Source organism: Chelmon rostratus, chromosome 23 (assembly GCF_017976325.1).
Source record: "Chelmon rostratus isolate fCheRos1 chromosome 23, fCheRos1.pri, whole genome shotgun sequence".
Lineage (NCBI taxonomy): Eukaryota > Metazoa > Chordata > Actinopteri > Chaetodontiformes > Chaetodontidae > Chelmon > Chelmon rostratus.
The window spans coordinates 4706954-4728666 of record NC_055680.1 but is presented as its reverse complement, the minus strand read 5'-3'; the positions used below and the strand labels follow the sequence as shown (position 1 = coordinate 4728666).

At 43.2% G+C, this 21713-nt stretch overlaps 3 protein-coding genes across 4 annotated transcripts; all 3 read left to right on the top strand.

Moving 5' to 3' along the window:
• The first annotated feature begins 514 nt into the window (after positions 1-514).
• Positions 515-2514, top strand: LOC121626902. 2 transcript variants are annotated; one of them, XM_041965647.1, is made up of 5 exons: positions 515-569; positions 671-1375; positions 1477-1602; positions 1881-1918; positions 2268-2514. In XM_041965647.1, exons 1-5 carry the CDS (start codon positions 515-517, stop codon positions 2385-2387), a joined length of 1044 nt encoding a protein of 347 aa, XP_041821581.1. In that variant the 3' UTR covers positions 2388-2514. The 2 variants fall into 2 exon arrangements, with proteins under 2 accessions (XP_041821581.1, XP_041821580.1); XM_041965646.1 differs by having other exon boundaries at positions 2265-2514.
• A 7946-nt stretch (positions 2515-10460) lies between these two features.
• Positions 10461-12646, top strand: LOC121626901. Its single transcript, XM_041965645.1, has 5 exons — positions 10461-10515; positions 10615-11322; positions 11424-11549; positions 11828-11865; positions 12222-12646. The coding sequence occupies exons 1-5, from the start codon at positions 10461-10463 to the stop codon at positions 12339-12341; spliced, it is 1047 nt and encodes a 348-aa protein (XP_041821579.1). The 3' UTR covers positions 12342-12646.
• A 6813-nt stretch (positions 12647-19459) lies between these two features.
• On the top strand, positions 19460-21061 carry LOC121626545. The gene is made up of 4 exons (XM_041965117.1): positions 19460-20154; positions 20425-20556; positions 20634-20674; positions 20783-21061. The coding sequence occupies exons 1-4, from the start codon at positions 19563-19565 to the stop codon at positions 20900-20902; spliced, it is 885 nt and encodes a 294-aa protein (XP_041821051.1). The 5' UTR covers positions 19460-19562; the 3' UTR covers positions 20903-21061.
• The last annotated feature ends 652 nt before the right edge of the window (positions 21062-21713 follow it).

The window sequence follows — 21713 nt, the reverse complement described above, 5'->3', positions numbered from 1 at the left end:
TTGTATATTTTATTCTTCTGTGCAATAGCAGTAACACTAATTTTTATTTTTAATCTAAAGGCAGCTTACATTGTTCTTTATTTCCACAGCTACTGGGGCAATACACAGTTTTTCATATTTTTCAGATTTATATTTTTCTTTTATGTGGTCAAATTCCATTTAGCTTGTGTAATATGGACATATATATAGTCTGCTTTTTATTTTGTACTTTGTTTTTTTTTTCAAAAGTTCTCTACCTCTGCTGCTATTTTTCTTCTCACTGCTTTCACATGCTGCAGTAAAGCCCAAATTTCCCTGGCTGGGGATAAATAAATTTTTATCTTATCTAATCTTATCTTGTCATTACAAACACCTCTTTACGCTGTTAATGCATTCAGTGCAGCACTGATCATGAGTTCATTGGCTCCAAATCAGGAAATTAGGTGGTTCTTGTCAACAGCCAATCAGAGTCTTCTCTCTGAAGAGTGGAGAACATATAGAGATCCATTTCATTCAACACAGCATTTTGAACACGATGAAGACTCTGTGGTTTGCTGTGTATTTGACTTTTCTGTCCTCGGGAAGAATCGGTAAGTTTTCTGTTGTGACTTTATTTCATACGATGAAACATTTTGCTGGAGATGTTGATCATCAGTTAAATCTGCTCTTTGTGGATCTCTTCTCTCTTCAGCTCAGACAGCTGATCTGAAATCATCCTCATATGAGCTTGAAGAGGGTGGTTTTGTTTCAGCAAATGTTGGTGACAACGTGACTTTGCAATGTTTCTGTGAAGGTGATGCAGTGCAGTTTAACTGGTATAAACAAACTCTGGGACAGAAACCAAGGCTCATCTCTACTTACTACAAATATGACAAAAATGGGAAATTTAATGATGAATTTAAAAACAATCCACGCTTCACACTGGACACTGAAACTGGTCACAATCACTTGAACATTACAGATCTGCACAGTTCAGATTCTGCTACTTATTACTGCGCAAGAGGCGATTATTACAGCTTTGAATTCACAGCAGGATTCATTGTGAGTGTAAAGGGTTCAGGTGTGAACATCCCAGCTTTGGTCCATCAGTCAGCATCTGTCACCATCCAGCCAGGAGGCTCTAAGACTCTGAACTGTACAGTACACACTGGGACCTGTGATGGAGAACACAGTGTTTACTGGTTCAGAAACTCTGAAGAACCTCATCCAGGACTCATTTACACCCATGGAGGCAGGAATGATCAGTGTGAGAGGAAACCCAACACACAAACACACACCTGTGTCTCCAACTGGCCGATGAAGAGCCTGAATCTGTCTCATGCTGGGATCTACTACTGTGCTGTTGTCTCATGTGGACACATCGTGTTTGGAAACGGGACCAAGCTGGACTTTGAAGGTGAGGAACATGAAAGCAGATGTTTCATCTATACAGAAGCTATAATTACTACCTCCTCAATATTCTACAGCTCTGTAATGTCTCTGAATCTGGATCTGCAGATGAGGTGGAGTCGTTTGTCTTGGTGTATGTCTTGAGTGGAGCTCTGGCATTCACCACCATCCTGGTTGTTTTGCTGGCGTATGCAGCATATACAATGAAGAACAGAAACAGCTGTCAGTGTACAGGTAGACCAGTTTCCATTCATCACCTTTGATAGTGTGTATTTATGTGCTTTAAACTGGAGGAGCATCCATTTGAAGTTGATCTGAATTAAAAAACCGACCACATCAAGACAGGAGTGTCACAGATCAACATGTTCCATCACGCTGATCTCTTCCACACACTGTGGGAACAGATTTATTTATTTCATGGTTTGTCAGAAAATCAACAAGTTAGAAGAACCAGTGTTCTCACCACCATCTCAGTGGATTTTGAGGCTTTTGTTGTTTTTATTCTGAACCAGACTCAAGATCTTCAGCTGCCTTGACTCCAAATGCAGTGGTGAGTATTTCTGAATCACAACAGCACTAAAAATATATATTACAGTACAACAACAGTACATAGAGGATGAAAGAAGCAACACCTGTGCAAATGTCAGCTGAATGTTTTGGATATATGTCAGTGAAATATCATACAGCATATGTGTATGTCAGTAGAAGCTTGGTCATTTAGTTCCTGTTGTGGAAATGGCCTTTTTGTAAAGCACAGTGATGCTATTTTCTCAGTGCTGTGACATCAGTGTGATCACTGTATTGTACAGGTGTTGCTGTTGATGTGTACAATACGTACAAGCAAGTATCAGACAAGCCATGTGTATTTTTATGCTGATTAAATGATATTTTATCAGCAGGATGATCAAGATTCAGAAAACCTCCATTACGCTGCTTTGAGGGAGCACAGGATCAAAAGGACGACAAAACGGAAGGACGACACACAAAATGATTGTGTGTATTCAAGTGTGAGGCAGTAGGAGCTGCAAATACTTCAACTGTTCTTTGTTTCTGTGGAAGATAAATATGTCTATCAAGCTGTACCATATCTTTTTTTTGGAGTTTTGCTGTCAGATTTCACCACAATATACTGAATGTAAAGTGTCGCCTTGCAGTAAACTAATAAAACTTTGCTTTCATCAAACAAGCCGTCTGGATACAGTATGAGCTGTGCTGTCACATGTGCAGTTTCTCTATTCTCACTATAACTGGACTGTACAACGTCCAAACACAACCACACACAACTCATGCCTGTGGAGCCTGTGGGCTCAGGCACTTGAGAGCACGTTCACTCTGGAAAATGAGCATTAAAACTAAATCTCTACCCGCATTGGAGGAGCTGCAGAGAGACTGTATGTCTGTTTGTGCTGCACTGCTCACAAAGCAAAAGCCTTCAGCACTGAGAGTGTGTATCATAGAAACAGGCCATCACAGGCCACGCCCCTCTGTTTAACACCCGCCCACTGACTGGGAGATGCTCATTGGGTCCTTCTTTCTGGTTCCTTCAAAAGCAAACAAATGAGCACATAAAATACTCAGCAACAATAAGGCAGCAAGCATGAACACACCTCAAGTGCTTTTCACACACCATATATTCTGATATTGAAGAGCAAGCCTCTGCAAACATCAAGCACCATTGATACAGATGTGACTCAGCAGGGCCGGCCGTCTCATAGCAGAGCGCCAACAAGACTCTCCATCATGTCATTTCTGAAAACACACCGTCAACATGCCTGGAACCAGTCTGTCAGATAGTGAGTGTACACCTGAAGTGTTCTGATAGATGCCTCTCCCAGATATCTTTGCAGGTTGTTCATTTTTACATGATGAGGCCGAGATGTGAGGATGCTTTTGAGCCTCTGTGTGGTCGGCAGTCAAACATTTGCTCTCAATATATTTGTCTCATGTACTTTTCGAGGCAACTCCGCTTTCTTTGTCTTAGTGGTTTCAAGCAGGAAGTCACTGCATTGTTTTCATGCACAGTACCCAGACTGTTTTCATAGATTATATCTATGGGTTTAATAAAATAATTAATAGTAATCTTTGTTATTTTTTTGTGTGTGTAGTCAATCATTAACTTGTTTTTGTCTATAGAGTGTATCGCAGCTGTGTTGTCAAAAGCCTTGAAGACAGGGCTTGCTGAGGGAGTGGCTGTTAGTCTGAATTTTGTGTTTCTGCCTGACAGATCAAACCAACTCAACCAAATGACGGCCACAGTCCGTGTGCTTGCGAGAAGCTGCTGAAACAATTCACATCCCCATGTACAAGCAACATTCACTACATGCTACAACAACAATAACCACTGCAAAGACATTACTTTTTTTTTGCCACGTTGGCATGGCTGTGGGGATTGCATGTTGGTTGGTTCACCGTATTTGTCCGATAATTGTTGAGCTCTTTAAAACTGGATCAGATTAATATTTGTTTTTGTGCAGACCCCTATGGCCTCCCCTGACTTTTCAGAGGCTGAATCCTGCTGACCTCGGTGATCCCCTGTCACTCTGTCTTACGCTGCCATGAGGTTCACATTTGTGGTTGTGAGTGAGATGTCTCAACAGCGACCATGGCCCGTGACATTTGGGGCACATATCCACCTTCCCCTCAGGCTGAATTGTAATCAGTTTGGTGGTCCTTCTTTTCTTTAGCGCCATCAACAGGTTTTGTTTTTTTTCATCAAACACATGTTGGGTTTGATTTATGAACAACTACTTGCTAGACTAATTCCTGCCATTGTCACCTGTATCCAGCAAATTTTAGCATGCGAACATGCTAAACAAAGATGTGTTAATTTAGCTCCAACTGTGCCAATGTACAGCCTAACAAAGCTACCAGCATAGCTGTAGTTTTATGATGCTGGGTTACAACAACATACCTTCTTCGCGTCTTCTTCTTTGAACGAAATACTTGAAGCCCACGTTTGTCCTGCACACGAGCACTCCATTTGTGCTGCCACTGGCAACAAGCTGTCACACAAACTGCCAAAAAATGGTGCGAACTATGGATATAATAGTCATGCAACTCCTATGACTGATACATGTAAGACTGCAAATCAGCAAACTGTTCCTGGAATAACCATTAATGTGAAACACCTCAACAGCTATTTGCAGATGGATGCAGAGATGGCGCCCCATGAGTAGCAGCTAGTTATAGCAGCTCCAACGGCTTTCCTTTGTTTTAGTGTGTTCTTTTGTGTTTTTCGTTGTTGTTTGCACTCGGGACCAGCTGTTAGCGCTGTGCAACACCGACGTACTCCCTGTGGAAAGACCTGAGATCCCTGCGGAGATATGGAGACGGAGAAGGGGATCTGGAGCAAAGTGCCAGGACAAGAGAAGACGATATAAACCATCCATACTGTCTCTTATTATGGGGAATGAAGGATCTCTCCCGAACAAGATGGAAGAGCTATTGGCGCTAACCAGACTGCAGCTGGAGTATCGGGAGTGTTGCGTCATGTGCTTCACGGAGACATGGCTGAACGAAATCACGCTGGACGTGCATGTCGCTTTGGATTATTTTCATCTGCTGACAGCGGACAGGCGAACAACGGAGTGCGGTAATAGGAAGGTTGGAGGCATAGCGATGTTTTGTGAACAAGAGATGGTGTAATCCAGTGTTAGTGTAAAGGAGCAGCGCTGCACAAGAGACATTGAGCTGCTAGCTGTTAGCATCCGGCCGTATTACCTGCCGAGGGATCTCTCGCATGCCATCATGATACCCCAGCTGCAGACTTCGCACCCCCAGGCCTTCCTCCTTATCTCTAGAGATTTCAACCACGCTTCCCTGTCTTCAACTCTCCCCACCTTCACCCAGTATGTCAAATGCCACATCAGAGACAACAAAACACTGGATTTACTGTGTGCAAACACAAAGGACGCTTATAGCTCTTCATGAGTCCTTGACACCACCGACTGGGAAGTGTTGTGGATCCCTCACAGGGAGGACATTGACAGTTTTACAACATGCATCACAGACTACATTAACTTCTGTGTGGAAGTCACCCCCCTCTAATCCGAGACTACGGACCCAGCCCCCCACCTCACCCAACAGGATCCACCCCCTTGTCCCCATCCAGCCTCGACATAACAGCAGATCAGGTGAGTAAGGAGCTCAAGAGGACAAGGATGAGGAAGGCTACCTGCCCTGATGGCATCAGCTCCAGACTGCTCAGGGTTTGTGCAGATCAGCTCTGTGGAGTTGTTCAGCACATCTTCAACTTGAGCCTCAGCCTGGAGAGAGTTCCTGCCCTGTGGAAAACTTCCTGTGTGGTTCCAGTGCCAAAGACTGTGCATCCCAGGGAGCCCATCCACTTCAGGCCTGTAGCCTTAACTTCCCACCTGATGAAGACTGTGGAAAGGATTATACTTAATCACCTCCGTCACCTGGTGAGCAGCGAGCTGGACCCCCTACAATTCACATATCGACGCTATCATCCCCTGCTCCATTGCGCTCTTTCCTACCTGGAGAGCCCTGCTAACACAGTGAGGATCGTGTTTTTTGACTTCTCCAGGTTGGTATTATGGCAGGATGTACAGTGTCCCCGCTAGCTTTCACAATGGCTATGGAGGTAATTATTAGGGCTTCCAAGTGGGTCGTAGGTGGAGAGAGACGGCAGAATGGAATGCGTCTTCCACCAATTAGGGCTTATATGGATGATATGACACTGCTAACTTCAACAGTGCCATGTACAAGGAGGTTGTTAGATAAAGTCAATCAGAATCTCAAGTGGGCTAGTATGAAGATTAAGCCTAGTAAGTCAAGGAGTATTTCAATATACAGAGGGAAAGTAAGTGATAGGAAGTTTGCTATAGATGGTGAGGAAATCCCAACAATTAGGGAGAAATCAGTTAAGAGTCTAGGACGGTGGTACAATGTAGACCTGAATGATGTTGAACAGGTTGTGCAATTTAGAAAGGATGTTGCAGAAGGGCTGGAGAGAATAGATAAATCAGGGCTCCCAGGAAAACTGAGGTTGTGGTGCTTGCAGTTTGGCTTGTATCCTAGGTTAATGTGGCCAATGTCAGTATATGAAGTCCTATTATCTGTAGCAGAGAGAATAGAAAGGCTAGTTAGCTCTTATATTAGAAAATGGTTGGGTGCTCCCAGGTGCTTAAGCGATGTAGCTTTGTATGGGAAAGGAATGCTTCAGCTGCCAGTATCCAGTCTAACAGAGGAGTTTAAATGCACTAAGGTTAGGACAGAACTTTTATTATCTGGGAGTAAGGACATGTTAGTTAGCAATGTGGTTCCGAATCCTTCTGGGGGGAGGAAATGGAACCCAAGGGCAGCAGTGCAGGAGGCAGAGGCAGCTCTTAGGCATGCAGAAATAGTAGGAAATGTTCAATTTGGCCGGGGAGGCTTGGGGCTTGGCCCAGGCAAACCAGTGTGGAATAAAGCAGGTCTAAAGGAGAAAAGAAAGCTTGTAGTGGAACAGGTGCGTAGGCAGGAGGAGTTGTTAAGGGGGGCAAAAGCAGTTGGTCAAGCCAAACAGGGACAATGGTTGAATTGGGAAGGTGTTGAGAAGAGGAAACTTAGTTGGAGGGACCTGTGGAATATGGAGGAAGGCCGTATTAAATTTCTGATAGGGGCGACATACGATGTGTTGCCAACCCCGCAGAACCTAAGTCTCTGGGTACAGGGCGATCAATCGTGCCCACTCTGCTCAGGTACAGCAAGTTTAAAGCACATTTTGTCAGGTTGTAGAATTAGCTTATCACAAGGCCGGTATACATGGCGGCATAATCAGGTGCTGAGAAGCTGTTCGAGAGGGGGAGAAAAATAGAGCTGCTAAGTCAGGGAGAAGGCAGGTAGGTGGCTGCCTGGTAGGGGCTGATGATTGGCAAATGCAGGTCGACTTGGGAGGAAAGCTAGTTGTGCCCCAGGAAATAGTTTATAGTAATCTGAGGCCGGTCATTGTCTTATGGTCCATGAGTAAAAAGACTGTGTTTTTTATTGAGTTAACAGTCCCTTGGGAAAATTCAGTGGAGGCAGCTTATGAAAGGAAGAAGACTAAGTATGCAGATTTAAAGACAGAATCTGAGCAGAGGGGATGGAAGACCAGGGTCTGTCCGGTTGAAGTGGGGTGTAGAGGTTTTGTTGCAGGGTCAGCTGTTTCACTGTTGAGGGAGCTGGGAGTGCAAAATGGGCAAAATTTAAGGAAGACAGTGAGGGAGATGTCAGATGAGGCTGCTAGGTCTAGTCAGTGGATATGGATCAGGAGAAATAATAGTAGTTGGGGGGTGAAATAGGGACAGTGAGGGGGGGGGGGGGGGGGGGGGGGGGGCAGAGGACATGCATGCCTAACCCGGCGGGAGAAGAGGTTAAAGTCTGAACAAGACACCTCTCCTCTGCTCTGCTTTCCCCGCCCCATCTTCTCGCTCTGCCAATAGGAAGAGAACCAGGAAGAGGAAGTTTAGATAAGGTGGAGGTGTGGCCAGCTAGAGTCTCTCTTTGGGACCATGCGGCCTGTTCAGGTGAGTTTGCGTTGTAAGATACAGAGTTGGCTTGTTTTTTGATCTTTTTGGTTGTTTTCCTGTTTTGTTTGTTTCTTGAAGGAAATGTTAGGGTTTGTTTTCCTGCTCTGTTTGCTTTTTGAAGGAAATGGTAGGGTTTGTTGCTTCTTGAAGGAAATGTTAGAAGAGGCTGTTAAATCTAGTCTGTGGTTTAGGCCTCCACCTTCAGCACCCTCTAAATTTTCCACCCCCTACCCGAACAAGGGTCTGTATCCAATCCCTACTTTCATCTTTTGACTCTACCTCTTTATTTTCTACCCCCTACCCGAACCAGGGTTTGTATTCCCACCCCGCTTTTTTGGTGCAGTTGGTGAGAGGCAGGTGCAGATGATGGTAGTGTGGCAATCGGCAGTTACATGTGGCATCTAGGCCTGTGGTAGCATTGTAGCAGCTAACAATAGCTAAAGCGGTGAGAGTATGATAGTATCTTAGCAGTTAGTATTGGTAGCTAGCAATTAACATTAACAGTATAGGTGAATCTAGCTTTATTGTCTTCTTCTGTTCCTCTTAGCAGGTAGCGGTTAGCACGTAACATTAGGTAAATGGTAGCATCGGAACTGTATTGTCTTCTTCTGTTCTTCTTAGCGGTTAGCATTAGCAATAGTTAAATGGTAGTATCGGTACTGGCCACTACCTGGAGCATCTCTGGGTCAGTTGAATGTGGCGGTGCTGTTTGGATTGTGTAGGAGCAGTGTGAACTGGCACTAGGGGGGGTGACTCTGGGACGCCGGAGTTCACTGCCTAACCTCCTGGAGGTGTAGTGGGACTAAGTAGGCGAAACACTGTTGAAGGGAGGTTTCCACCTGATGACCCCCAGAGACGTGTTAGGAATCACTGCTCTTTGGCATGTATAGAGGCAGATTAGAGCTCCAAGGTTCTTCACTGAGAATGAATCCTCTTTTTGAGCACAAGTATCTTGTGTTTAAATTAACTGATGCCTGTGGTGATTGTGGCCTCACGTCCTCTATAGAGGAAAATAAACAGAAAAACAAAGCCAGCACCCGCGACTAAAGTCATGAGGGCCTTTATTCTTTTACAAAGCAAACCGTCATCATTGACAGTCTGTACATGTGCAGTGTTTTCCCCTCCACACAACCCACGCCATTTGGTTGTTGTTTGTGGCTACTTAGTAAATCGAAAGCAGATCAAACCCTCAGCAGCACTCTCTCAGAGTCAGTGGGACACAATTGGTGTGGCTTTGCAAACGCTAAGCGAGTTGAGCCTGTTCAGAAACATCCAGAAGCATCAAGGTGTGATGTTGCATGAGGCTCAAGCAAATCTGTCTGATCACATGCGCCTGACCCAAGTGTGTTAATAAAGCATGATACTCTTCACAGGCTGTTTACTGAAGATATGCTCATTGTATGCCACAAACACAAATAGGTACAGTGTTGCTGAGCCTCTGTGTGGTCAACAGTCAAACATTTGCTCTCAATATACTTTGGTCTTGTACATTTATAGCACCCTTTGCTCTCCTTGTCTTGGTGGTTTCAAACAGGAAGTCGCTGCAGTGTTTTCATGCACAGTAGTCACTCAGCAGAACTCTAATGCCCAGACGGTTGGTCAAAGAAATAATTTATACAATCGAAATGATATATTCATTTACAAACATTTCGTGATGCTCAGTCACAGATTTTGTATCATGGTCACTTGAAGTCCTAAAAGCTCTGAGTTGTCCTGAACTGGTGAAATAATAGCAAGTAATTCTGTCATGTTTGTGAAAATGCACACAATTATTTCAGTGTTGTTCACTAAGAGCACAGTGTAATATGGGTCATATTGGCAGAAATCCTCAGGACCAGTCGTTCTTCAGGATCAATGTGCTCACGTTGGTGTTAGCCTAAACGTCTCATGTCCACCCACAGGAACCTGGTATTTCTGCCTGACAGTTGCACCAGCACACAGGTTTTCCATTTACTGTTGTGTCAGCCAAGATATGTTTGGGAAGGAGCAGGTGAGCCAACGAACATACAGCAAGTTAATGTGACCAGCAGCGTTAGCAACATGTGCCCGTAACAACCACAGCATGGCACTGGTTCTTCCCTTCAGTTCATCTTTGAAACAAATGTTCCAGCCCCCAGTTGTCCCACACAGTGTCCGTCTGTCTGTCTGTCTGTGCAGGACACTGACAGCAACATCTGACAGTCCATAGTGAAAATCACTGCAGAGAACAGTGGCACCAATTATTAGACACAGCTCACCATGACTGACACATGGAAGATTCAAAGTCTGCAAAATGCTCCTCTATTAGCTGCAGCTGCTAAAGTGTGAAGGTTGTAGAGCAACAACAAATATTGATGCTTCAAAAAATGAGACTGGAGACATCATTAAAGGACATATTTTAAATGTGTGTGCATGATAAATCATTTTCATTACAAACACCTCTTTACGCTGTTAATGCATTCAGTGCAGCACTGATCATGAGTTCATTGGCTCCAAATCAGGAAATTAGGTGGTTCTTGTCAACAGCCAATCAGAGTCTTCTCTCTGAAGAGTGGAGAACATATAGAGATCCATTTCATTCAACGCAGCATTTTGAACACGATGAAGACTCTGTGGTTTGCTTTGTATTTGACTTTTCTGTCCTCGGGAAGAATAGGTAAGTTTTCTGTTGTGACTATTGAATACGATGAAACATTTTGCTGGAGATTTTGATCATCAGTTAAATCTGCTCTTTGTGGATCTCTTCTCTCTTCAGCTCAGACAACTGATCTGAAATCATCCACATATGAGCTTCAAGAGGGTGGTTTTGTTTCAGCAAATGTTGGTGACAGCGTGACTTTGCAATGTTTTTGTACAGGGACAGTTCTGACAAAGTATTACTGGTTTAAACAAACTCTGGGACAGAAACCAAGGCTCATCTCTACTTACTACAAATATAACAAAAATGTGATTTTTCGTGATGAATTTGAAAACAATCCACGCTTCACACTGGATACAGAAACTGGTCACAATCACTTGAAGATTACAGATCTACAAATTTCAGATTCTGCTACTTATTACTGCACAAGTAGCTATTCATACAGGTTTGAGTTTACAGAGAGCATTATTGTGAGTGTACAGGGTTCAGGTGTGAACATCCCAGCTTTGGTCCATCAGTCAGCATCTGACACCATCCAGCCAGGAGGCTCTGAGACTCTGAACTGTACAGTACACACTGGGACCTGTGATGGAGAACACAGTGTTTACTGGTTCAAACACTCTGAAGAACCTCATCCAGGACTCATTTACACCCATGGAGGCAGGAATGATCAGTGTGAGAGGAAACCCGACACACAAACACACACCTGTGTCTACAACCTGCCAATGAAGAGCCTGAATCAGCCTCATGCTGGGATCTACTACTGTGCTGTTGTCTCATGTGGACACATCGTGTTTGGAAACGGGACCAAGCTGGACTTTGAAGGTGAGGAGCATGAAAGCAGATGTGTCATCTATACAGAAGCTATAATTACTACCTCCTCAATATTCTACAGCTCTGTAATGTCTCTGAATCTGGATCTGCAGATGAGGTGGAGTCGTTTGTCTTGGTGTATGTCTTGATTGGAGCTCTGGCATTCACCACCATCCTGGTTGTTTTTCTGGCGTATGCAGCATATACAATGAAGAACAGAAACAGCTGTCAGTGTACAGGTAGACCAGTTTCCATTCATCACCTTTGATAGTGTGTATTTATGTGCTTTAAACTGGAGGAGCATCCTTTTGAAGTTGATCTGAATTAGAAAACCGACCAAATCAAGACAGGAGTGTCACAGATCAACATGTTCCATCATGCTGATCTCTTCCACACACTGTGGGAACAGATTTATTTATTTCATGGTTTGTCAGAAAATCAACAAGTTAGAAGAACCAGTGTTCTCACCACCATCTCAGTGGCTTTTGAGGCTTTTGTTGTTTTTATTCTGAACCAGACTCAAGATCTTCAGCTGCCTTGACTCCAAATGCAGTGGTGAGTATTTCTGAATCACAACAGCACTAAAAATATATATTACAGTACAACAACAATACATAGAGGATGAAAGAAGCAACACCTGTGCAAATGTAAGCTGAATGTTTTGGATATATGTCAGTGAAATATCATACAGCATATGTGTATGTCAGTAGAAGCTTGGTCATTTAGTTCCTGTTGTAGAAATGGCCTTTTTGTAAAGCACAGTGATGCTATTTTCTCAGTGCTGTGATATCAGTGTGATCACTGTATTGTACAGGTGTTGCTGTTGATGTGTACAATACGTACAAGCAAGCATCAGACAAGCCATGTGTATTTTTATGCTGATTAAATGTTACAATGATTTTTATTAGCAGAGTTACCAAGATGCAGACAACCTCCATTATGCTGCTTTAAGGACCAACACAGCCAACAGATCAACAAGACAGAGAGACGACACCTGGACTGAATGTGTGTACTTCAGTGTTCGGCAGTAGAACTGCAGCATGTTTCATGTTGGGTCTGTGTTACTACAAGTGGGCATTTTGTCAGATTTCAACTCCACGTACTGAATGTAAACATTCATGTTGCAAAGCACCAATTAAACACGTTCCTTCAGCTACAGTTAAGCCAGGTTTCTTTGATGTGATGGAGGTGCCATATTTCCACTCTCACTGCACTGACAGTAGCTGACAATGCTCCAACACACAGCCACACATAACTGATGCCTGTGGTGATTGTGGCCTCAGGTCCTCTATAGAGGAAAATAAACAGAAAAACAAAGCCAGCACCCGCGACTAAAGTCATGAGGGCCTTTATTCTTTCACAAAGCAAACCGTCATCATTGACATTCTGTGTATGTGTAGCGTTTCCCCCTCCACACAACCCACGCCATTTGGTCGTTGTTTGTGGCTACTTAGTAAATCGAAAGCAGATCAAACCCTCAGCAGCACTCTCTCAGAGTCAGTGGGACACAATCGGTGTGGCTTTGCAAACGTCAAGCGAGTTTAGGCTGTTCAGAAACATCCAGAAGCATCAAGGTGCGACGTTGCATGAGGCTCAAGCTAATCTGTCTGATCACATGTGCCCGACCCAAGTGTGTTAATAATGCATGATGCTCCTCACAGGCTGTTTACTGTAAATATGCTCATTGTACACCACAAACACAAATGAGTACAGTTTAGCTCTAAATACACTTTGGTCACATACTTTTCGAGGCAACTCCTCTTTCTTTGTCTTGGTGGTTTCAAACAGGAAGTCGCTGCAGTGTTTTCATGAACAGTAGTCACACAGCATAACTCTAATGCCCAGACTGTTTTAATATGATCAAAGAACTCATTTGAACAATCAAAATGAAATATTCATTTACAAACATTTAGCGATGCTCAGTCACAGATTTAATGCTATGATTGCTTGAAGTTCAATCTGCTCTTTGTGGATCTCTTCTCTCTTCAGCTCAGACAGGTGATCTGAAATCATCCACATATGAGCTTGAAGAGGGTGGTTTTGTTTCAGCAAATGTTGGTGACAATGTGACTTTGCAATGTTTCTGTGAAGGTGATGCAGAGTTTAACTGGTTTAACTGGTATGAACAAACTCTGGGACAGAAACCAAGGCTCATCTCTACTTACTACAAATATTAAAAAAAAAAAAGATTTTTCATGATGAATTTAAAAACAATCCAAACTTCACACTGGACACTGAAACTGGTCACAATCACTTGAACATTACAGATCTACGAATTTAAGATTTTGCTACTTATTCCTGCGCAAGTTGATATTCATACAGCTTTGATTTTACAGCAGGATTTAGTGTGAGCACAGGATCAACAGAACGACAAGACAGAAGGATGACAGACAAAATGATTGTGTGTATTCAAGTGTGAGGCAGTAGGAGCTGCAAATACTTCAACTGTTCTTTGTTTCTGTGGATGATGAATATGTCTATCAAGCTGTACCATATCTTATATTGGAGTTTTGCTGTCAGATTTCACCACAATATACTGCATGTAAAGTGTCGCCTTGCAGTCAACTAATAAAACTTTGCTTTCATCAAACAAGCCGTCTGGATACAGTATGAGCTGTGCTGTCACATGTGCAGTTTCTCTATTCTCACTATAACTGGACTTTACAACGTCCAAACACAACCACACACAACTCATGTCTGTGGAGCCTGTGGGCTCAGGCACTTGAGAGCACGTTCACTCTGGAAAATGAGCATTAAAACTAAATCTCTACCCGCATTGGAGGAGCTGCAGAGAGACTGTATGTCTGTTTGTGCTGCACTGCTCACAAAGCAAAAGCCTTCAGCACTGAGAGTGTGTATCATAGAAACAGGCCATCACAGGCCACGCCCCTCTGTTTAACACCCGCCCACTGACTGGGAGATGCTCATTGGGTCCTTCTCTCTGGTTCCTCCAAAAGCAAATAAACAAGCATATAAAACACACAGCACCAATAAGGCAGCGAGCATGAACACACCTCAAGTGCTTTCACACACTATATATTCTGATATTGAAGAGCAAACCTCTGCAAACATCAAGCACCATTGATACAGATGTGACTCAGCAGGGCCGGCCGTCTCATAGCAGAGCGCCAACAAGACTCTCCATCATGTCATTTCTGAAAACACACTGTGAACATGCCTGGAACCAGTCTGTCAGATAGTGAGTGTACACCTGAAGTGTTCTGATAAATGCCTCTCCCAGATATCTTTGCAGGTTGTTCATTTTTACATGATGAGGCCGAGATGTGAGGATCCTTTTGAGCCTCTGTGTGGTCGGCAGTCAAACATTTGCTCTCAATATATTTGTCTCATGTACTTTTCGAGGCAACTCCGCTTTCTTTGTCTTGGTGGTTTCAAACAGGAAGTCACTGCATTGTTTTCATGCACAGTACCCAGACTGTTTTCACAGATTATATCTATAGAACCGTATCCAAATGTTAAATGAGGGTTTAATAAAATAATTAATCATAATCTTTGTTATTTTTTGTGTGTTTATTGTCAATCATTAACCAAGCAACACCAGCGCAGAAGAGACAGCTTGTGGTAGAGGAAGTCAGGAGGCAGGAGGAGGTAGACCGACATGCCAAAGCTGTCTCCATGGCTAGGCAGGGGAGATGGACCAACTGGGAGAGCCTAGAGAGGAAAAGTCTCAGCTGGCGTGACATCTGGCAGATGGAGGGAGCACGGCTGAGCTTTACCATCAGAGCAACGTATGACCTGTTACCTTCCCCTGAAAATCTAAAAATGTGGTATGGAGAAGATCCAGCCTGTTCCCTGTGTCGAGCATCAGCATCCCTTAAGCACATCATGTCAGGATGCACTACAAGTCTTACCCAAGGGCGCTATACTTGGAGACATAACCAAGTACTCAGAGAACTGGCATCTACACTGGAACAGAAGCGAATCACCACAAATCAGCTTCCACAAACAGCAACGGGAAAGGTCCACTTCCTACAGTTTGTACCACCAGGCCAATCTCAAGAACACCAAACAACACCAAAGGATGCCAGCATCCTGCAGTCTGCTCGAGATTAGAAATTGGAAGTGGACATTGGCAAAAAGCTCGTGTTTCCCCCAGAAATAGCGTCTACAACACTCTGGCCAGACATGGTCCTGTGGTCTCCATCAGCAAAGCTGGTTTATGTCATGGAGCTGACAGTACCATGGGAAGATGGGGTTGAAGAGGCGTATGAGCGAAAGAAAAACAAATATGCTGACCTGGCAGCAGAAGCATCCCAGAACGGCTGGAAGACCACCATCTTCCCAGTAGAAGTGGGATGCAGGGGATTCGTTGCAACATCTACCATCAGTCTGCTGAGGAAAGTGGGGGTGAGGGGACGCTCCCTTCAACAGGCAATCAAGACCGTGTCAAGTACTGCTGAAAGAGGCAGCAACTGGCTCTGGATAAAGAGAAACGACAACAACTGGGCACCAAGATAGCGACAGATGGTATGCGGCCAGGCATACACCTGGCCCAGGGAGAAGGACAGCCCTGCCATGCAGAGTCCATCGAGGATCATAGAGGGTATGGTATGGAGGGGGGTGCGCCTGGGACGCTGGGTACACTGTTGAGCCCTCTGGAGACTTCGTGGGTTTCAATCAACGAAACGAGAGTTACCTACTTACCAAGGGATTAAAACATCTAGTCCTATTAGCTTTACTATTGTTTTTGTCTATAGAGTGTATCGCAGCTGTGTTGTCAAAAGCCTTGAAGACAGGGCTTGCTGAGGGAGTGGCTGTTAGTCTGAATTTTGTGTTTCTGCCTGACAGATCAAACCAACCCAACCAAATGGCGGCCACAGTCCATGTGCTTGCGAGAAGCTGCTGAAACAATTCACATCCCCATGTAATTTCCAAGCAACATTCACTACATGCTACAACAACAATAACCACTGCAAGGACAGTACTTTTTTTTTTTTTTTGCCACGTTGGCATGGCTGTGGGGATTGCATGTTGGTTGGTTCACCGTATTTGTCCAATAATTGTTGAGCTCTTTAAAACTGGATCAGATTAATATTTGTTTTTGTGCAGACCCCTATGGCCTCCCCTGACTTTTCAGAGGCTGAATCCTGCTGACCTCGGTGATCCCCTGTCACTCCGTCTTACGCTGCCATGAGGTTCACATTTGTGGTTGTGAGTGCAATTTCTCAACAGCGACCATGGCCCGTGACATTTGGGGCACATATTCACCTTCCCCTCAGGCTGAATTGTAATCAGTTTGGTGGTCCTTCTTTTCTTTAGTGCCATCAACAGGTTTTGTTTTTTTTCATCAAACACATGTTTGCATTTTATTTATGAACAACCACTTGCTAGACTAATTCCTGCCATTGTCACCTGTATCCAGCAAATTTTAGCATGCGAACATGCTAAACAAAGATGTGTTATTGTAGCTCCCATTGTGCCAATGTACAGCCTAACAAAGCTACCAGCGTAGCTGTAGTTTTATGATGCTGGGTTACAACAACACACCACCCTCTTCTTCGCATCTTCTTCTTTGAACGAAATACTTGAAGCCCACATTTGTCCTGCACACGAGCACTCCATTTGTGTTAGTGCAAAGGAGCAGCGCTGCATAAGAGACATTGAGCTGCTAGCTGTTCGTCCGATTCATCCGATTCAAGATTCAAGATCAAGATCATCTTTATTATCACTGAGCATAGCATGTCAATGAAATTTGTATTGCAACCCCATGTTAGAAACAATAAAAAATATAAGAAAGTAATAATAGATACTAGAATAAACTAAACTAACATGCAGATAAAAATATGTGTAAATGCAATAAAAAATATACCAGGAATGAAAATATACTAAGGCAATAAGAATATACTAGAACAATAAACAGTAAAATATACCACAGCATAAAATATAGCAGCAGCATAAAATATACTATACTCTACAGCAGCTGAAAAAAATATATACTAAAATGTATATAGTGCAAAATGGCTGACCATTTAGTTCAGCATGTGTGTACCTAAATGTACACAGAAGGTGCAGGTGTAGGTGTAAAGTGCGGTGTGCAGTGGTTCATAGTCCTCACAGTCTCTCACTCCAGTGAGGGGCTGCTGGGGGTGATAGCTCTGACAGGTCTGGGGAAGAAGCTGTCTCTCAGTCTGTTGGTGGTGGTGCGGATGTTCCTGTACTGCTTTCCTGATGGAAGCGGTACAAACAGTCTGGCTGGGGTCCATGGCGATGGATCTCGCCCTCTTCCTGACCCGGCCTTCATATATAGAGTCTAGGTCAGGAAGGGGGCAGCCCACGATGCCCTGTGCAGTTTTAACCACCCGTGCCAGTTGATTCCTCTCCTGTGCCGTGCAGCTGCCATACCACACTGTCACACTGAGGCAGAGGATGCTTTCAATTGTGGCCCTGTAAAAGTTGACGAGCGGGGGGATGGTGGTGGGCTCTGGGGTCCGTAGCAGCTCCGGTGGAATAAAGTCCAGTTTCGGGGGTGTGTGGAGTCCAAACTGTACTCTAAAGTTCCACAGTTCAGACCTGCTGTACTGTGTCAGAGCTTCCAGAAGAGTGGTGAACGTGGAAGCGAGTAAAACAAACAAACAAAAACATAAACACGGGAGCTACGAGCCGCTGCTATTATATATATATATATATATATATATATATATATATATATATATATATATATATACATATTTTTTTCTCACATTGCCCTTTGGATAATATACACACACACACGCACGCACGCACACACACACACACATATATATATAAAATCCATATGTAGTCAGCTTTTATTTTGTATTTCTTGATTTCTGTTGCTATTTTTTTTTCCAACTTCCATTATCTGCTGCTTGTAACACCCAAATTTCCCCAGCTGGGGATTAATAAATTGCATCTTATCTCAGCTATGCCACCGCTGATGGTCAATGCATGGCTGGTGCAAACTCAATATTTTCAACCAAATAAGAAGAAGTAGACAGTAGTCGAAGAAGACATCAGCAGGTATTACAGATATGAAATCCTTACAAAGATCAACTCATACCCTTTTCTCAGCAGGAACATTAGCAGTTGCATCTTTCAATCTAGCCAACACTCACTCCTGTGGTGAGCACGCTGAGTGGAAACTTAAGTAATAGCAGAGTTTGAACACAGGAAGACTGATCTCCGCCCTGAAAAATGTGTTAACTCTTTAATGCAAACAGCTTGCTTCATTAAAATAAAGTCAGAAGTGTTCCTCCTTGTGAAAGAGATGATTTGTTGGGGTAATGACAAGGACCAGGCTGTGTTCGACATTACATCAAAAGGCAAAGTAAAGTCAAAGTGGAACGGATGAGGGATGGGCACACAGAAAGATTCAGTTCCTCAAAGTTTAGTAAACCTTTATATCATCAGAAAGTCTTTTTGCGGTGGATTAAAGACCTCTTCACAACTACACAAGAAAATCAGGATTCAGAGTTTGCACTCATGTTGAATTTAGCTGTAATCAGATATGCTTGTCTGGGTTGGTGTAGTAGAACAAATGACTTTCATATGGTATCATAAGTGAGATTCAGTACTTCTCCGGAAATGTGAACTATCTCTTGTCTCTACTTTTCAGTGTTTGACACTAATCTGAGAGGAAATGTCCGATCATATATTTTATGTCTTTGTTCATGTAATTGGTTCTCAAAACCCTCTCTAAACACCTGTTGCTGAGCAATACGAGACTTCACCAAATTGTTTCTGTTCTTACTAATTTTAGCCAAGATTACGAGTAATATTGTGGTTCGAGCAGCTCTCTCTCCAGACATGTTCACTCGAGGACCAAAATAGGCATGGAGGGGGCCACTGAACAACGCTGTTTCCAAAACAGGACATCTGTGTCACTTCTTGTTAGCCAATCAAACACAGTCCTCTCTCTAAGAGTCGAGAATGTATGGATTTCCTCTACATTCATCAAGATATCTCGATCACAATGACACCTCTCAAGTTTGCTTTGTATCTGTCTTGTGTTTGCTCGTGGAGAATAGGTAAGTCTGGACTTTTGCAAATGCATTATCCTTACAGATGTATTGCCACTGTCGATATAATTTGTGGTCACCATGATACATTTCTATCATTGCATTAATTTTCTATTTAATTTGTCTTTTTTCTATTCAGCTCTGACAACTAATCTTCAATTTCCTGGGTCTGTGCATCAAAAAAGTGGTTTTGAATCAGCTAATGTTGGGGACAGCGTGACGTTACGATGTTTCTTCAGAGGTGACGTAACAGCAATGTTTTTCTGGTACAAACAAACTCTGGGACAGAAACCACGTCTCATCTCTACCTTCTATAAACATGAGAAACGTGGCACTTTGACTAATGAATTCATGAACAATCCGCGCTTCACACTGGAAACTAAGGATGGTAAAAATCACTTGACGATCTCAAATTTGCAAATTTCAGACTCAGCCACTTATTACTGCATAAGCTGCAATGCATTCAAGTTTGAATTTGCAGGGCGCAATACTGTGAGTGTAAAGGGTTCAGGTGTGAACATCCCAACCTTGGTCCATCAGTCAGCATCTGACACCATCCAGCCAGGAGGCTCTGAGACTCTGAACTGTACAGTACACACTGGGACCTGTGATGAAGAACACAGTGTTTACTGGTTCAAAATCTTTGAAGAACCTCATCCAGGACTCATTTACACCCATGGAGGCAGGAATGATCAGTGTGAGAGGAAACCCAACACACAAACACACACCTGTGTCTACAACTTGCCAATGAAGAGCCTGAATCTGTCTCATGCTGGGATCTACTACTGTGCTGTTGTCTCATGTGGACACATCGTGTTTGGAAACGGGACCAAGCTGGACTTTGAAGGTAAGTTCTGCAAAATTCTAGCAGGGAAGTAACTATAGGGTTAACTATAGGTTTTTGTTTTTTGTTTTTTTTTTGATCATACACAATCTTCATTCATATGATTATTCTTTTATCCATAGATGTTTTACATTTTACATTTTACAAAAATCATCTTGTCAGTGCTCTCTGGTGGAGAAGCTAGTAGCTAAGATAATATAAGCCGACGTATCAGCCAGGCCCATTCATCCGCTTGGCTCTACTACTTTGTAATGTCTGATGTTTGGCTATAAGCAGATGAGGTGAATTCTCCCATCTCCCTCGTGTTGCTGTTGGGTGGAGCTTTGGTGCTCACCACCATCCTGGTTGTTTTGCTGGCTGTCTCAGTGCACAAGATGAAGACGAGAAACAGCTGCCAATGCACAGGTAACAGGTACCGTTTTTATCTGACCGCTTGTATTCACTGAGGATGGTCTCAAATAAAGAGCTTTTCCTGTTTCCAGACTCTCAAAGAGTTTCAGCTCCTATCACAACGACTGCAGAGGTGAATATTATCTGTTTACTGATTAAAAAATCTGTCATTTTGTGGGCTTCGTTCTTATGTCTTTCACGTACTGTATTGTGATTCATTAGCATATTTTTTTGTTACCAGGGTTACCAAGATGCAGACAACCTCCATTATGCTGCTTTCAGGGATTTCAAGGCCAAAAGATCAAGAAGACAGAGAGACAACACCAATAATGAATGTGTGTACTCCACTGTTAGGCAGTAGAGCTGGGCATGTTTCATCTATACTGGTTTTGTTTAAGGTGATTTCATTCACGCTTGTTGAAAAGATGTGATGTGATGAGCAGTTTAAGTACTTCAAACAGGCTTTGCAGTGATAGTTGAGCTGTATTGGGTCTTTTTTTATTTGCTTATTTTGATACAAACCCACTGATGTAAGATTTAGAAGCTTCCCTTGTGGTCTGCACTGAAAAGATGAGATCTCTGTGTGCTCTTCTGCGGATAAACGACGATAAACTTATTTATGAGCTTCTGATCTCTTTCTTTTTGTGTCTGCGTCATTTCAAGCAGAATGCATTCACATTGTAACTTGGTTCTCTACCGAAGAAACTACGTATTTATAATCATTACAATGGTTACATCACACTGGTCTACCGCTGCCTTGATTGGTCACGTGTCTGTGTTATTGTGTGACTTTGGTGAATCTGGACTAACACTTAAAACACCAAAGTCACACAATAACACAAACTGGCTAACCGATCGAGTCAGCCGTCAGCGTTGTCATCGAACACGCTCATGTTCTTGCAACTAACGAATGAGAACGTGAACTCCTGTTCAGTCAACAGCGCTCACGCACTGTGTTTTACGGCACCTGGCACGGCTCGTGATACCGACTATACAGACGCAGAGATGAACATTTGAAGGAGTTTTCAGGTCAGATCAGGTCAAAATCTACTGCTGATGATTGATTTGGAAACGGCATACATACTGTAGCTTCATACGTATATTTATTGATTTGGGATTTCCTTCATTTGAGCAGGTACAAAAACATGCTTTTAATATCGGCAGGTGCAGAA

Excerpts from the sequence above, each read along its gene's own strand:
- LOC121626902 (XM_041965646.1), top strand. The coding sequence starts at position 515 with ATGAAGACTCTGTGGTTTGCTGTGTATTTGACTTTTCTGTCCTCGGGA. Across the intron at positions 1,376-1,476 it reads GACCAAGCTGGACTTTGAAG|ATGAGGTGGAGTCGTTTGTC; the intron begins GTGAGGAACATG and ends CTGGATCTGCAG. Across the intron at positions 1,919-2,264 it reads CCTTGACTCCAAATGCAGTG|CAGGATGATCAAGATTCAGA; the intron begins GTGAGTATTTCT and ends ATATTTTATCAG.
- LOC121626901 (XM_041965645.1), top strand. The coding sequence starts at position 10,461 with ATGAAGACTCTGTGGTTTGCTTTGTATTTGACTTTTCTGTCCTCGGGA. Across the intron at positions 10,516-10,614 it reads TCTGTCCTCGGGAAGAATAG|CTCAGACAACTGATCTGAAA; the intron begins GTAAGTTTTCTG and ends TTCTCTCTTCAG. Across the intron at positions 11,866-12,221 it reads CCTTGACTCCAAATGCAGTG|AGTTACCAAGATGCAGACAA; the intron begins GTGAGTATTTCT and ends TTTTATTAGCAG.
- LOC121626545 (XM_041965117.1), top strand. The coding sequence starts at position 19,563 with ATGTTTTTCTGGTACAAACAAACTCTGGGACAGAAACCACGTCTCATC. Across the intron at positions 20,155-20,424 it reads GACCAAGCTGGACTTTGAAG|CAGATGAGGTGAATTCTCCC; the intron begins GTAAGTTCTGCA and ends TTTGGCTATAAG. Across the intron at positions 20,557-20,633 it reads AAACAGCTGCCAATGCACAG|ACTCTCAAAGAGTTTCAGCT; the intron begins GTAACAGGTACC and ends TCCTGTTTCCAG.